Source organism: Protopterus annectens, chromosome 1.part0, assembly GCF_019279795.1.
Source record: "Protopterus annectens isolate FY-2018-M chromosome 1.part0, PAN1.0, whole genome shotgun sequence".
NCBI lineage: Eukaryota > Metazoa > Chordata > Ceratodontiformes > Protopteridae > Protopterus > Protopterus annectens.
In genome coordinates this window covers 536,298,357-536,313,761 of record NC_056725.1, presented here as the reverse complement: position 1 = coordinate 536,313,761, position 15,405 = coordinate 536,298,357, and the positions used below count along the sequence as shown (strand labels likewise).

The following is a 15,405-nucleotide window of genomic DNA, read 5'->3' as shown; positions in this document are numbered from 1 at the left end:
TCTGTCCGCTTCGCTTTTGTGCTTTCATCCTCTTAGTCACTACTCAAAGCAAATGGCCATAAGTGAGGATGGGGACACATGGCGATGAATAAACTGGATACTTTGTCCTACAAATCAGCTCTCACTTCACCACCACAGCCCGGTAGTACTGCCACTGATGCGCCATTCCACTGGTCAATCTCCTGATCCCTCAATCTTCACTAATGAACTAAACCCCAAAATACCTGAACATCACCACCTAAGATGGCTGCTCTCCTGTCACTTACACTCTACTCTGAGAAAGTTTCAGAAAACTTGATTTGGAAGTGGTTATTTTCAAGCAACATTTAATAACATAATCACAGATTTGCCTTGTTTTCTTAATAATTTTTACCTTGCTGAACAAGTAGATGAACTTGACCTGAAAAATAAAGCACCAACCTGAGTAACTTGTTGTAGTAACAAGGGTCTGTTATTTACACGATCATGCATCTCTTCCAACTCTTTTAAATACTGTTTCATTCTCTGTTTGTCTTGTTTTCTGTCGGCAAAGACATGAAAAAAGAAATACTTATTTCTTTATTTTGACATAACTTGCGACATAACTAATTTTGGTTACTTTTACCAAGACAGCTACAAGGTTATTCATGGTTCATTACACAAATCTGCATATACCACCACTTCCCCTGGGGTTAAGATTGGAAATCAGAATAGATGTTAACTCTTTCTTCTTAGGAATCTTAGCTAATACATAATGTAGAATCGTGTATATGTATTCTACATGCTACATTATTTTCTTGTACTACTGAACATTTTTACTGTATGTTGTATGTTTTTCAGACAGTAAGGTTAGTTTCTGATGCAATTACTTTTACAGCCAAATGTCTTTTCTGCTGCTGCTTCTTCAAAGCCTACAGTTCTTAAAAGCTTTCAACTATTAAAGCCAAGGCTTTTCTGATTACATTTTCAGAGATTTCAAAGATTTAGGAGAAATCTAACGAATGAAGATATAGCAAATGTTGATATCATTAGTGCTGGCACAAAAAAAAAAAAAAAAAGCTGACAATGAACTGTGTATACTCAGAGACATAACTTCGGAACATGCAGCAAAAAGAAATGCTTTCTGCAGAGGGACAAGCTCCCCTACATACCTGACACTCCGTGCTAATTATATATTCCAACTCCAAGATTGCACAATACTGGCTAAAGGGCATATTCCCAAACCTCGGTAATGTAGGTCTCTCAAACAAATGTTACTGTCAACTACACAGACAGTGGACCAATTTAAGTATATATATATATATATATATATATATATATATATATATACATACACACATACAGTGGATATAAAAAGTTTACATACCCCCTGTTAAAATGCTAGGTTTTTGTGATATAAAAAAAATAAGACCACAATAAATCATTTCAAAACTTTTCCCACCTTTAATGTGACCTATAACCTGTACAATTCAACTGAAAACAAACAAATCTGTTAGGGTAAAATATATAAAAAATAAAAAACATACAATACACTGGTTGCATAAGTGTGCACATCCTTAAACTAATACTTTGTTGTGTGTGTACACCCTTAAACTAATACTTTGTTGAAGCACCTTTTAATTTAATTACAACATTCAGTCTTCTTGGGTACATACCTGCCATCAATTAAAGAGACTGATTAACCCCAAATAAAGTTCAGCTGCCCTAGTAGGATTTTCCTGACATTTACTCAGTTGCCTGCTACAGCAAAAGCCATGGTTTGTAGACAGCTTACCAAGCATCAAAGGGATCTCATTGCTGAAAGGTATCAGTCAGAAGAAGGGTACAAAAAAATTTCCACAGCATTGAATATACCATGGAACACAGTGAAGACAGTCATCAAAAAGTGGATAAAATATGGGACAACAGTAACGTTGCAAAGAACTGGACATCCCTCCAAAATTGATGAAAAGACAAGATAAAAACTGGTCAGGGAGGCTGCTAAGAGACCTACAGCAACACTGAAGGAGCTGCAGGAATTTCTGACAAGTACTGGTTGTGTACTACATGTGACAACAATCTCCCGTACTTTTTATATGTCTGGACTATGGAGTAGCATTGCAAGACGAAAGCCTTTTCGTACCCAGAAAAACATCCAGGCCTGGCTAGAATTTGCAAAACAATACATCAAGTCTCCCAAAAGTATGTGGGAAAATGTGTTATGGTCTGAAGAGACCAATGTTGAACTTTTTGGCCACAATTCTAAAAGGTACGTTTGGCGCAAAAACAACACTTCGCATCACCAAAAGAACACCATCCCCATGGTGAAGCATGGTGGCGGCAGTATCATGCTTTGGGGTTGCTTTTCTTCAGTTGGAACTGGGGCTTTAGTCGAGGTGGAGGGAATTATGAACAGTTCCAAATACCAGTCACTTTTGGCCCAAAACCTTCAGGCGTTTTCTAGAAAGCTGAAAAGGAATTTCGCCTTTCAACACGACAATGACCCCAAGCATACATCCAAATCAACAAAAGAACGGGTTCACCAGAAGAAAATTAAAGTTTTGGAATGGCCCAGCCAGAGCCCAGACCTACATCCAATAGAAAATCTGCGGGGTGACCTGAAGAGGGCTGTGCACAAGAGATGCCTTCACAATCTGACAGATTTGGTGCACTTTTACAAGGAAGAGTGGGCAAATATTGCCAAGTCAAGATGTGCCATGCTGACAGACTCCTATCCAAGAAGACTGACTGCTGTAATTAAATCAAAAGGTGCTTCAACAAAGTATTAGTTTAAGGGTGTGCACACTTTTGCAACCAGCGTATTGTACGTTTTTTATTTTTATATTTTTTCCTCTAACAGATTTGTTTGTTTTTCAATTGAATTGTACAGGTTATAGGTCACATTAAAAGTGGGAAAATGTCTGAAATGATTTACTGTGGTCTCATTTTTTTATATCACAAAAACCTGGCATTTACCAGGGGTGTGTAAACTTTTTATATCCACTGTATATATATATATATATATATATATATATATATATATATATATATATATATATATATATATGTGTGTGTGTGTGTGTGTGTGTGTGTGTGCATGTATATGTATATGTATATGTATATATATCTTCAGCACCCTCCTCTCCACATTAATTGGCTACCTTCACTGTGATCTCTCTCTCTCTCTTAATCCTGACCACAGTTTTATACCACCTACATGTTTTTGGGCGGCATATTCCACAATGGGACTATATCTTTCAATTTTCCACCTTTCCCATAATCTCCTTAAACATCTTCTTCTAACCATCTCACATCCAAAGCACCCTTTTTCCCCACATTTCATTTCAGTATGTCCAATTTTCTCTTCTCCCCAAATCCTGGCATATCCTATCCAGTTTTTCTTTCTACTTATTCAGCCATTTCCTTCATGGAATGCTCCTGTCCTCTACATCTTCTTCACTTTCATGGACCCTTACTTATATCCAACTTTCTACCACCTTCTTCACTTGCCTAAATTTTCACCACTCTCCTTTACTCAGACCGTCTTTTTTTCTACATATCACGATCCATAACTCTCTACCTGACCCTCCTCGAATATTATCACATCATTCAGCCTCATATTACCTACCATCCTGTAACACATTTCCTCTAAACAGGAACCTTTTATTCGACCACCATCACCTTTTTTCTTCCAGAAGTATTCCACTAACACATGGCCTCACTTTGCAGGTTCTGCCTTAACATGCATTTAGTAACAGATTTTTCCATCTTCTATACTCATTTTCTCCCACCACCAACACTATGCTTCCCCACAGTTTGCTCTCAATTAGTGACCACAATACAGAGCTCTTATTTGGTCTGTTCACATTCCCCTCCAACACCACTCACTTTACAGTTAGCAATCAAAATCCTCCTTCCCTTCCAACTTAATTAATAATAAGCACCTGGCACTTTCACACCCATGATATTTCTGGACTTAACAGCAGATGTATTATTTGTATATATATTCCTGCAAGGCGAGTTCCCTTAGTATCCACCTATCTAGTAACATTTCCCTTTTGGTTGACCTTCAACATACATAATAATATCTTCAGTTGTAAATTTTTAGCCACATTCTCCATTATGGGTAGTCCTATTTCTCTGGAATTAATAATAATTTTTATAGATACACTTACTGATCTCTTGTGAAGACATCTAAGCCCAGACTCTACCAGAAACAGTTCAAATATTTCAAATACTTTCAGTAAAATCTTTCTAACATATCTAAGCTCATGGTATCAACTGCAAAGGAATTAAATTAACTTCTTAGCTCTCATTTCTCTTTATGCTTTGATAAACGCACGCAAACTAACCTGAACAAGACCTCCATAACAATTAAATCAAATAAATAATAAATTAAATCAAATAATATGACAAAAAGCATCTCAGTCTCATTCCTCTTTCTACCACCACTTCACGTAATCTCATGCTATTAACTGTTATTTTCAGTGCTGGCTTTTTGTACAGTGCCCAAACCCATCTAACTAACCACATTTTCCCGGTCTGTCTATTCTAACTGTTCACCAATAAAAACCCAACCTACTGTACCAAGGCATTCTTACTATCAAGTAGCAAAACAATGCACACTTCTGCCTCTTCTTTTCCACAAGTCCATAAAATCAATTAATTTCCACCAGTGATCCGTACATATTCTCTTCCTATGAATCCCATCTGCCCTTTGTCCACCAAGTTTCTCCAGCACTTAATACAAGCTGGCTACTAGTACTCTTGTAGATATTTTTGCACTAGCACTGATCATTATATTGGTATATGACTGATAGTCATCTATATCCTCTAGTCCATTAGGTAATAAAATTACTGCCTCTTACCTCAAGGAATTTGATACTCCCCTCTCCTGCTAAAATACAACAGTAACTTCTCTCAGAACATTGCATCCTTTCTGTACCATGAGCTTATAATTAACTTTCTGCCATTCCCCCATTAAGAACTGGATTACTAAATATACTTCCTCTTCTTCTTCAACACATCTTTGCAGTCTAACTCTCACTCTTACTCAGAATTCTACCCCAAACCTTTTCCCCAGTTTTCTCTCTTTCTCTTGTTTCACCATCTTTGTCTGCTGCATACAACAGAGCAAATAATTTAAAGAATACACCAGCCAATCCCTCCTACATACAACTGTCTTACCATTCACATTTATCACTGTCTTCCTGCCTCTGTTCTTCCTCAGCTATCATGTGGGCAATTTCCCCATTCTGCACCCCCCCCTGTCAGACTGCTTTCCTCCAAAGATTGGCTAGTATTGAGGTCCCCAGACATCTTCATTTCTAGTTCAACCACTGCACCTTCAACCAGTGCTTGTTTTGGTCAGCTATAATTTTGGGCCATCTTGCCTGTACTTTCTGAGTTATCTTTCCTACATGTTCATCTGAGTTTCTTTTTCTCTCTTCCATTTTCCTTTCTCCTTTATAATTCTCTCTCACTTCAACTTAATGGCCATCCATCCTGTTCTACTAGTAGCTTTTCCATTCGCCAGTAGTCTCTACTTCTTCCTCAGTAAAATTAAGCCACTTACACAGATACTTCCTGTTACAGTCTGACACATTCGACTTTCCTAAAATATCTTTCATAATTCCTCCTGTGATCATTATTTTAACCAAGTCATGGTATGGACCACTTCTTTTCTCTGTTCTCACCTCTCTCACATCTATTAGTTCCCTATAACCTACTATCATTGAATCAAATTTAATAGCCGGAATGCTGTCTTCCTACCAAAATAAACCTTTTCCACATAAGCTATTTCCATACCTCTCCTTTATGCTTCACTGCACTAACTGTGATAATGTATTTTTCCAAAAGCCAGCCCTCAAAATGTCAAGTTAAGTGGAGCCTAGGGTTGCAAGCATATGATTTTACAGTGCAGCACAGCAGTGGGGTTAGCAATGCCAATGCAGATGGCCTCTCAAGACAAGGAATGAAGTAGGGTATTCCCAGATAGGTTCAACCCTCTCAAGCAACGTTTCTCAAAGGGCACTTGAAAAACTAGCTTGAGTTTTCTGGGGGGAAGAAATGTGACACTGCCACTCCAGCTATCTGGAATTTTGTAAATAAGTCATTTGTGAATATTGATACGATTTATACAGAACTGTATGTTATGTACTGAGCTTCAAGAATGTAACCATAGCATACCCTGCTGGAACATAGAAGATTAACTTAACAAAATTTCAAGAAAATAAGTTGAAATTAAGTGCTTTATGATGTGCTATAAAAGTTAGTTTCAATGCAGCAAGCAGACGCAATATCTAGAGCTCGAAGTTTTTCTATTGTCTGGAAAGAAAAATAAGTACTAGGTTTAAAATGTAAAATGTTTGATTGCTTTATGACTTCCTAGCAGCATCACAGTTCTGAGCAAATATCTGAAAGACGTGTATTTTTAAAACACAGATGTTAAAATTCTTAGCTCCTGTTTTAGCCTGAGAACTGAAGTCAAGGGACAAAGAATGATGATATCAATGCTGGCAAACAGTAATGTTTGATAATTTGGGAAGTCTCTCAGAGAGAGACAGTGCATTTTTTATTTTGTCTTTGACGTGGAAACAGCCATCATCACCATCTGCATTTGCTTTGCTCTGTAAGTAAGATTTAGAGCATAGTATCTCTTTTAAATATAGATATGAATATAGTAAAGATTAGTTTAAATGTTTTCTGCATTCATGTGAGACTGTCCTGTAATGTTGGTCTAAAATACTTCCTGTGATTTTTGAACTCTGAAGTAACTGTGTTTGTTTATTGAGTATTGTCTTGTTCTTTTATTATTTATTATTAAATATATTTAAACCTTTTGTGGCTGATATTTGTGAGACATATTTAAGCTCTTAGAGTACTTGCATATGTATTTGGTGACACGGTACAGGCCACTCCTAAATCTTGGTCAGACTACCATTTGGACAGCTCAACCTTTTCACAGTGGACTTAAAAATCCATCTGGATTTAAACAGACTCGAGCTGGAGGCCAAGAGTTTAGAAATAGAGGCACAAGGGAGACTGAGATGGCTAGAGACTGAGGAAAATGAGAAATTGCAATGTCTGAAGGCTGAGGAAAATGAGAAACTGCGACATCTGAAAGCTGAGGAGAAGAAGAGGCAGAGGCAACATAAAAAGGAGATGCTGACTCTACGCCAGAGTCATAGAGGTAATGGGGAAGGGAGTAAGTGAACCCCAAAAGAAATAAAGGTCAGTAAAATTTTCCACAATTTACAGAGGGGGATCATTTTGATAGTTTCATTCATATGTTTGAAAGGGTATGTAAAAAGTATAATGTTCACCAAGAGCTCTGGGTATGGTTCCTGACCCCCTTACTCCATGGTAAAGCTGTAACTGTTATTTCTAAACTGTCTGATACCGATTGTTTATATTACAATGTTGTAAAGAACTGTCTTTCAGAATGTTTTAAGTTAACACCTGAAGCTTACAGGAAAAGGTTTTGTGAGCACAGACACAAGGCAGATGAAAGTGTGTATGAATATGTTGCTGAACTAAGCACTTATTTTCATTGGTAGGTGAGTGGATGCCAGGTCACCACCTTTGAAGGTCTGGCAGACCTTTTGGTGAGGGAAAAAGCCCTTAGTACTTTGCCTGAGGACATGATAATCTGGTTAGCTGATAGACAATGCACTACTGCAAATGAGTTGGGGAAGAATGGAGATCTATACCTAGCAAGCAGGGCATCACTGCACAAGAGAGGGGCACACAGTGCTGTTCATGGGTCTAAGGGAACCCATACCAGGCAGCCCAGACTACTCCAACATAGTCCGCCAGTAGCAGGGGAAGCCACTAGTCCAGGTTCATGTCGAGGACCAAGGGTTAAATATTTTAAATGCAACCAGTGGGGCCATGTACCATATAGATGTTTATTGAGTATTGTCTTGTTCTTGTATTATTTATTATTAAATATATTTAAAACTATCTTTGTGGCTGATATTTGTGAGACATACTTAAGCTCTTAGAGTACTTGCATATGTATTTGGTGACACTGTACAGGCCACTCCTAAATAGCCTTGCAAGTCTTGGTCAGACTACCATTTGGATTAATAGTAACATTACACAGTAGGATTGGACAGCCTTTGTAAGGTCCTTATAGTAGTTGATAAGTAAGGGTGGCTACTGGCAGCTGGTACTACCTTATAGCTGTTACTACCTTATAGTCTGGGCAGAAGGGGCATAGCTAGTAAACCTGTGCCAGCCTTTCCCAGGTGTATGTGTGTGTGTTTGTATATCGATCAAATCTCAAAGTGCGTGTGTGTGTGTCAACTACTTGGGCAGGGACAAGAAGCACTGGTTGGACAGAGAGGGTGTTGGAGGTCTTAGTTTGGCCACTCAGCTGAGATCTCAACCCTATAGCTGTGCCAGTGGGGAGTCTTATTGGGGATCTGGAGAAAGAGGAGAAACCAGCCCCAGACTGACTATGATCTCTGTATGCTCTTAAGGGAAATTGTACTTTACAGTGTGTGTGTACTTGTCATCCTCCCAGTGTGTACATCCCTCACTATTGCCAGTGGTGAGGATTTCAGCTCATTAATTACTGGGCCAGTGTAGTAATTTACTTCTCCTGACCTTCTGACTGTTAAGGTGCGCCTCTCCTTACCTAAATTCCTTCACAAGCACCAAGTTCTCCCTCATCCTATACCAACATATTCCTTTTTATAAAACTAAAATGGAAGACTAAAGTGTCTTGCCTTCTATAGAAATCAAGCCCACCTTGCCTAATTATCACAATCTCCAAATCTCTTCCAACATGTAACTTTATAATGGATACATGATCATGTCTGCTACCAAAATATAGATGAAAATGATTAGCTCCTTGGAGCAGATAGATGGAACCTTGCTTAAGACCCAGTGCCCAGTGTCTGATTAGCAGGTCTGGCATTGAAACAGTGTGGAAGCAAGGGAGATGAGTGAAGGGCATGACCTGTTCACCTCTCTTGGAGTATGGCAAGGGTTCTGAGTCCTGAAGAAGCACATATGAAAGAACAATTTCCCTGGGTGATATTGAGGAAACCACTTTCCATGCCTCAGGGATGGAGGTGCAGCTCCTTCCTGGCAATAGTCCTTGAGGAAGTGAGATATGACTAATGCTGGTTTGCCCACTGCATGGCTTCCAGACTTTGCTTTGCCAGGCACCCATGAGAGGCTACAGCAGCATAAAAGTTAAAACCCTTGAACCACCCCTAAAAGTTAAAACCCTAGAACCACCCCATAATGGCTGTTTAAATGATAGACCTTCCAGTTAACATTCATCCCTGTGATGAGGAAAGAATGAATCAACTGGGCAACAGAGGGTTAATGATTTACAAGATAGTTGGGGAAACGAGTACAAAAAAATAAAGATGAAAAGGTATTACACTTTGTGATATTGCAACTAGGCAACAGTATTCACAAGGTACAAAATACCTGAAAAAGTAAGAAAGGTTGGCTGAAGTACAGGTAATGTAACAGCTACCAAACCCAAAATGCATAGAGTACCAGAGGCAGGCAAAGGGAAATGTTCAATATAATGTACATTCTCACTTTACAGATTTTGCTTTAATCTGCTTTCAGTGCCAGATTTTCCCCACTCCTTTAGTTCTTCTCTGTTTCTACGTCCGCTGTTATGGTGAGGTTACCATAAAAGTATACTACATACATCATAAGGATCGCTACTGAAGCAAATCATGTACATGATTTGAAAGAGTACAGAACTGTATACTTTCTAGGGCTCTGTGGTACAAAGTTAGATAATAACATTCTCTACAGGACTACACAAATAAATCTTGTGAATGATCACTTAACATTTTGAAAATGTATGAAGAATAACCATTCAGTAGCCAACATATACTCTTGAATGGATACACTCCTGAAAAAGTTTGCAGTAGTAATTTGGAAGAGTGGTCCCTAACCTCCTCAGGCAAAGTCTTCTACTTTTCATTACAACGACAGTAGAATTAGCTGGCTACCTAGGATCTGTTTCATTACTTGATGTTACAGTTTTTCTGTCATGAAAGAAATAAATACCAGATCATTCTACTCAATAGATTTTTTTTAATGCAATACCTCATAGCCCTGCATAAATTATGCTCTGCAAAATTCCTTCCCCTTTATTCTTCTGCTTGGGATTGAAAACTGGGATGAGTATAATGACTGAAAATAAATTCATATACCATTTTAGGCATAAGGAGGGATTTCATTTCAAAGGCACTACATCTTTATGCAAGCCTTTGTAACTGTTTTTGCATATTAGGACGTGCAATTCATAAATTCTTCTAGGTTATGTTACTGTAACTAAAGAAATTCTTCTGAGATAGGTATTTCAAGTAAAAAAATGACTCTGTAAGTGAGGAACTTTTAGTTATGTACTTACCATAACTTTAGATGTATGGGATCCATCTCACCTACATTCTCTACAGATGGGTTCGGAGCCGATCCTCGGCTCCGACTCGGCGCTATACAATAGAACGCAGTCTCTTATTGGCTGAGTCACCTCATATCCCAGGATGCACCACCACTACCTCCCCAGATCTCGTTTGTTTGCACTCATGTTCACAGAGACATACTATTGTCATAACATACTCAGGTCTTTCAAGAGAGGAAGAAGATCAATTTCGGATCGTCCGGTCTCTCCTGGTCTACAAGGCAGGGGGATGGAGGGTGGGTTATTAGGAATGTGGCGAGATGGATCCCATACATCTAAAGTTATGGTAAGTACATAACTAAAAGATGTAATGTGATCCTATCTAGCCTACATTCTCTACAGATGGGACAGCGTCCCTAGCACCTAATTCGGGTGGCTCACTGAAAAACACTCCTGAGAACTGTGGAACCGAAGGAAGCTCGACCCCTGGATGCCACATCTAATTTGTAGTGAGAAACAAAGGTGTGTGAAGATGTCCACGTGGCAGCCGCTGAAATGTAAGCCAATAGAGAGCTTGGAATGAAAAGCTGCGAAGTGGCCATAGCTCTAGTAGAATGAACTTTACGAGCTATGAGCTCCTTGTTTGAGATGAGATACCGTGAGTGATGCAGTCCCTGATCCACTTGGCAATAGTGACTTTAGTGATGGCTTTGCCTAATCTATTATCGAAAAGGACACAAACAGTTGATCTGATTTCCGTGCTTTGTGTGTCCTATCCAAATAGAAGCGTAATTGCCTGTGCACATCTAAGCAGTGAAAAGTATATTCAGCTCTATTGGAATATTTGGGAAAGAAGACCGGTAGCTCCATTGACTGTTGTAGACAGAAATTAGAACAAACCTTTGGTATAAAAGATGGGTTTGTCCTAGGAGATACTCTATCCTTGTGGAATACCAAGTAAGGTGGTTTAACACATAGAGCCTGAAGCTCTGAAACCCGTCTGGCTGAAGTAATAGCAATTAGAAGGGCAGTTTTCCAAGAAAGGAATTTCAGATCACAGGTTGCTGCCGGCTCAAAGGGTGGTGAGGTTAAGGCACCTAATACCACGTTCAGATCCCACAGAGGTGCAGGTTGCGAAATGGGGGGTCGTAGAAGCCAAGCTCCTTTAATAAAGGCTTTACAGAGCTTGTTGCTCATTAAGGGAGGTTGCACACTTTCATGAAAATTGGAAATAGCCGCCAATTGTACTTTGATGGTAGATACTGAGCAACCTTGCTGGAACAGGGAGGCTAAAAACTTCAGTACTTCAGATACCGAGGCTGTCATTGGGTCTAATCCTCGGAGTTGGGCCCAAATAGCAAACCTCTTCCATTTACTGCTATATATCTTCTTTGTAGAAGTCTTGTGCGGCGAAGACAAGATGTGTATGACTTCAGGAGCCAAAGAGTGGCTCCTAATTATGGTTGGAAGAGGAGTAGCCAGGCTGTCAACTTCAACGAATGGAGGGACTGATGGAGTTGTCCTGACTGATGAGTCAAAAGGTCCGGAACTTGGTCCAGGAACCAAGGACCCTCAATGCATACCTGTGAAGAAAGGGAACCAGATTTGCGAGGCCAGTATGGGGCGATTAATATCATTCTGCTTCTCAAGCGAATGCCTTCTGAATCACCTTGGGAGAAGGGGAACCGGTGGAAAGGCATATAGCAGTCCGGAGGGCCAAGCGTGGACTAGGCGTCCTTGGGAGTCTCCCGAAACTGGGGCCAGAGTGAAGAAGTGGTGACACTTAGCATTGAAGAGCTTCTTGAAGAGATCGCAACAGGGGACTCCCCATCTTGTGAAAATCTGAGTTATCACTCTGTTGTTCAAGGACCACTCGTGAGGGGAGAGAATAGTTCTGCTCAGTCTGTCGGCTATCACGTTGGATTTCCGGAATGCGTTGCAATTAGAAAGCGCTTGGTAGCAATCGCCCAATCCCATACTCTCATGGCCTCTCTGCAAAGGGATAGGACCTGGTTCCTCCTTGCTTGTTTAGGTACCAGACTACCGACATGCTGTCGGATTGAATGGCAATTGTACCCTGGGGAGGTGATCGTGCAGTGCTTGCAGCGCTAAAAGCACCGCCCTCATCTCAGGATATTGATATGAAGAAGACTCTCGTCGGGTGCCACGTGCCTTGGACCGACCTGTCCAGATAATGACCCCCATCCTGTCTGGGAGGCGTCCGTAGTCAGCGTGGCAGAGGGAGTGGTGGAGCGAAGGGTGCCCTTGATTCAGATTGGGGGATAGAAGCCACCAACGAAGATCCTGTTTGCACGTGTCCGTGATCAGAATGTGGTGACTGAGGGGATGGTCCTGATAAGACCACTGGACTGAGAGGAGCCACTGAAGTATCCTCATGTGCAACCTTGCCAAGGGGAGCAGAAGAATGGTGGCTGCCATGGAGCCCAACAGTTGTAGGACCATTCTTGCTGGAGCACGACGTCTGAGGATTAGGGCCCGGACCTGAGACTGAAGCGTCGCAATCCTTTCTGCAGGGAGATAGACTCGCATCTGCCTTGAATCTATTTCTGCACCGATAAACAGAATACGCTGAGATGGTTGCAATACAGATTTTGACCAATTGAAGGTGATTCCTAAGGATTTGCCCAGTGCTATAGTGGCTGCTAAATTTTTCAAGAGTAGATGCCTGGAGGCGACAGTTAGGAGCCAGTCGTCTAGGTATGGAAACACCTGGAATCCTAGACTTCTCAAGTGAGCAGTCGCGACTGCCAAACATTTGGTAAACACCCTGGGGGCTGTGGTGAGACCAAAGGGCAGTGCTCGGAACTGAAAATGACTGCCTCCTAGGCTGAAGCGTAAGTGTCTCCTTGACGCCTGATCCATCAGAATGTGATAGTAGGCGTCTTTGAGGTCTATGGAGCACATCCAAACTCCTTTCTCCAAAAGCGGGAGAATGGATTGTAAAGTGACCATCCGGAATTTGGACTTTTTTACAAATCGGTTTAGTTTGCTGAGATCCAAAATGGGTCTCAAGTCCCCGGTCTTTTTTGGCACCAAAAAGAATCTTGAGTAAGTCCCTAATCCGGCCTGGTCTGCGGGGACAGGTTGGATGACTCCTTTTTGAAGCAGCTTTGATACTTCGTTGGCTGCATGATCCCGTTGACTGGGTGGTGGGTCCGGGATTCTTTGGACTGGTGGGGGTGGTTGAACAAAGGGGATGGAGTAACCTCCGGCAATGATTCGAAGCACCCATTGGTCCTGAGTAATATCTTCCCAGGCCTTTAGGTGCTTCGAGCGACCCCGACTGGCTCGGAGTTGCACAGCCGGGTACTCCTTCAGGGATGCTGGAAGGAGGAGGAGCCACGAAAGGACTCGCGGTCTCCAGTGTTGCGGGGGCCTCCGCCGCCTCTGGGACGGCGTCTCCCTGAAAAATTTCCCCCTCCTCTGCCTCTAGAAGGGGGGTCGCTCTGCTGCGACGAGTAAGGCTTCTGAGACTTACAGAACCACATTTTCCCTCCCCTTCGGGCCTTGGGATAAGGCCTGAGGGGAGTGGAAAAGCGGGCTCCTACGGCAACCAAGGTCTTACCCTCCTGTTCGCAGCGAGTCAAAGTGTCCTTTACCTTGGGTCTAAACAATGAGGACCCATCAAAGGGGGCGTTGGCAAAGGAAGACTTAAAGGCCTCTGCAAAATGACATAGGCATAGACAGGCTTGTCTCCATAGAGCAACACCTGTCCCAGCCGCTCTACTCGCTCCTTCGGCCGCATAGGAAATGAGCCTCATGGACGAGTTAGATAATGAGGATAGGGTAGCCAACTGAGAGTTAACCGTCTGAGTTAACTGTTCAGGTAAGTTACCCGAGAGGGCATCCGACAGCTCCTTGATCAGATCCCTCTGTAGTCTGGTGAAGTGTGCCAGATAATTCAGAGACCTTAACGTAAAGGTCACTGAAGAAAGGGTACGCTTGCCGTACCGATCCATGCTCCTAGACTCTTTATTAGGGGGATGGATGGGCGTGAAGCCTCTGCCACATCTTGTTGGATGGCAGATGCCACCACCATAGCATCTACAGCCACACCTTTAGATAAAAAATCCTTGTCCGGGGGTGCAAAGAGAAACTTATTGGGACGAGCTGGCACCGGTTCCACAGAATCCGGGTGTTCCCACGCCCTTCGAGAGATCAAATCCAGAAGCTCATCGAAGGGCGGAGACACCCAGGAGGCGGAGGGCTGAGCCCCGAAGGCCTTGAGGAACACCGACTCCTCAGCGGAAGGGGGTTTGGACTGCCAGTCGCCTCGGTGTTTAAGGATTTCCAGAATGTCTGCAAAGGAGACATCTTCCGAAGATGACTTTGGGGACCCCTCCGCATCATCGAGGTTGGTATCCGATGTGAGGGACTCGTCAGGGGAGTCGACGTGTTTCCTCTTACACTGTCTCTTCCTGGGCGGTTCCTCCGAAAGGGTGTCGGAGGAACCTCCAGGAAGAAGGGAACCGCCAATGGGGGTAACCTCAGGCCCAGGGGCTCCGCTGTCATGAGACAGGGGGATTCCAGAAGCACCAGTCTCCATGCCCAAGGAAGGTTTTGGTGGTGGAAAGGTCGAAGTGGCCACAGAGGATTTGGCTAAAGCACTTCTCATGGCATCGAAGGCGGACCCCAGAATCCTGGGAAGGTCCCGTCCCCGAGGCCACAACAGTAACCGGAGCCCCCGCAGCCGGCGCACCTAGAGGGAGGCTCGGAACCGAAAGGATCGGATCCGAAGCATCCCCCCCGGGGCCGACTGAGGAGGTCTGCGTACCGAACCCCGACCCAAGGGACGAGGTTGAAGTTAGAGTCGGAGCCGACTCGATAACTTCGACCGGATCCACCAACACCGACTCCAACGGCGCCAAGGCTGTCGGAGGAGGAATGGAAGTAGAAGGATGGGGGATCGGCTCCAGAGCCAACTGGGCAGGAGTCGAGATCAATTTAGCGAAGACCGGTGACTGGAAAAGCTTCTGAAGCACCCTGTCTACGTCCGAATCGGACATCCTCGAAGAACGAGAAGAGACCGACCGGGTCCG

The 15,405-nt window shown here is 42.5% G+C and overlaps 1 protein-coding gene across 1 annotated transcript in view; it reads right to left on the bottom strand.

Annotated features, from left to right (window-relative positions):
* The window catches only part of FAM161A (FAM161 centrosomal protein A), a 683,959-nt gene that overhangs the window by 163,908 nt on the left and 504,646 nt on the right, over nucleotides 1–15,405 (bottom strand). Inside the window, exon 4 of the mRNA XM_044061183.1 lies at nucleotides 421–520. Within this exon, the coding sequence (XP_043917118.1) occupies nucleotides 421–520 (100 nt within the window). The remainder of the gene's footprint in view (nucleotides 1–420; nucleotides 521–15,405) is intronic.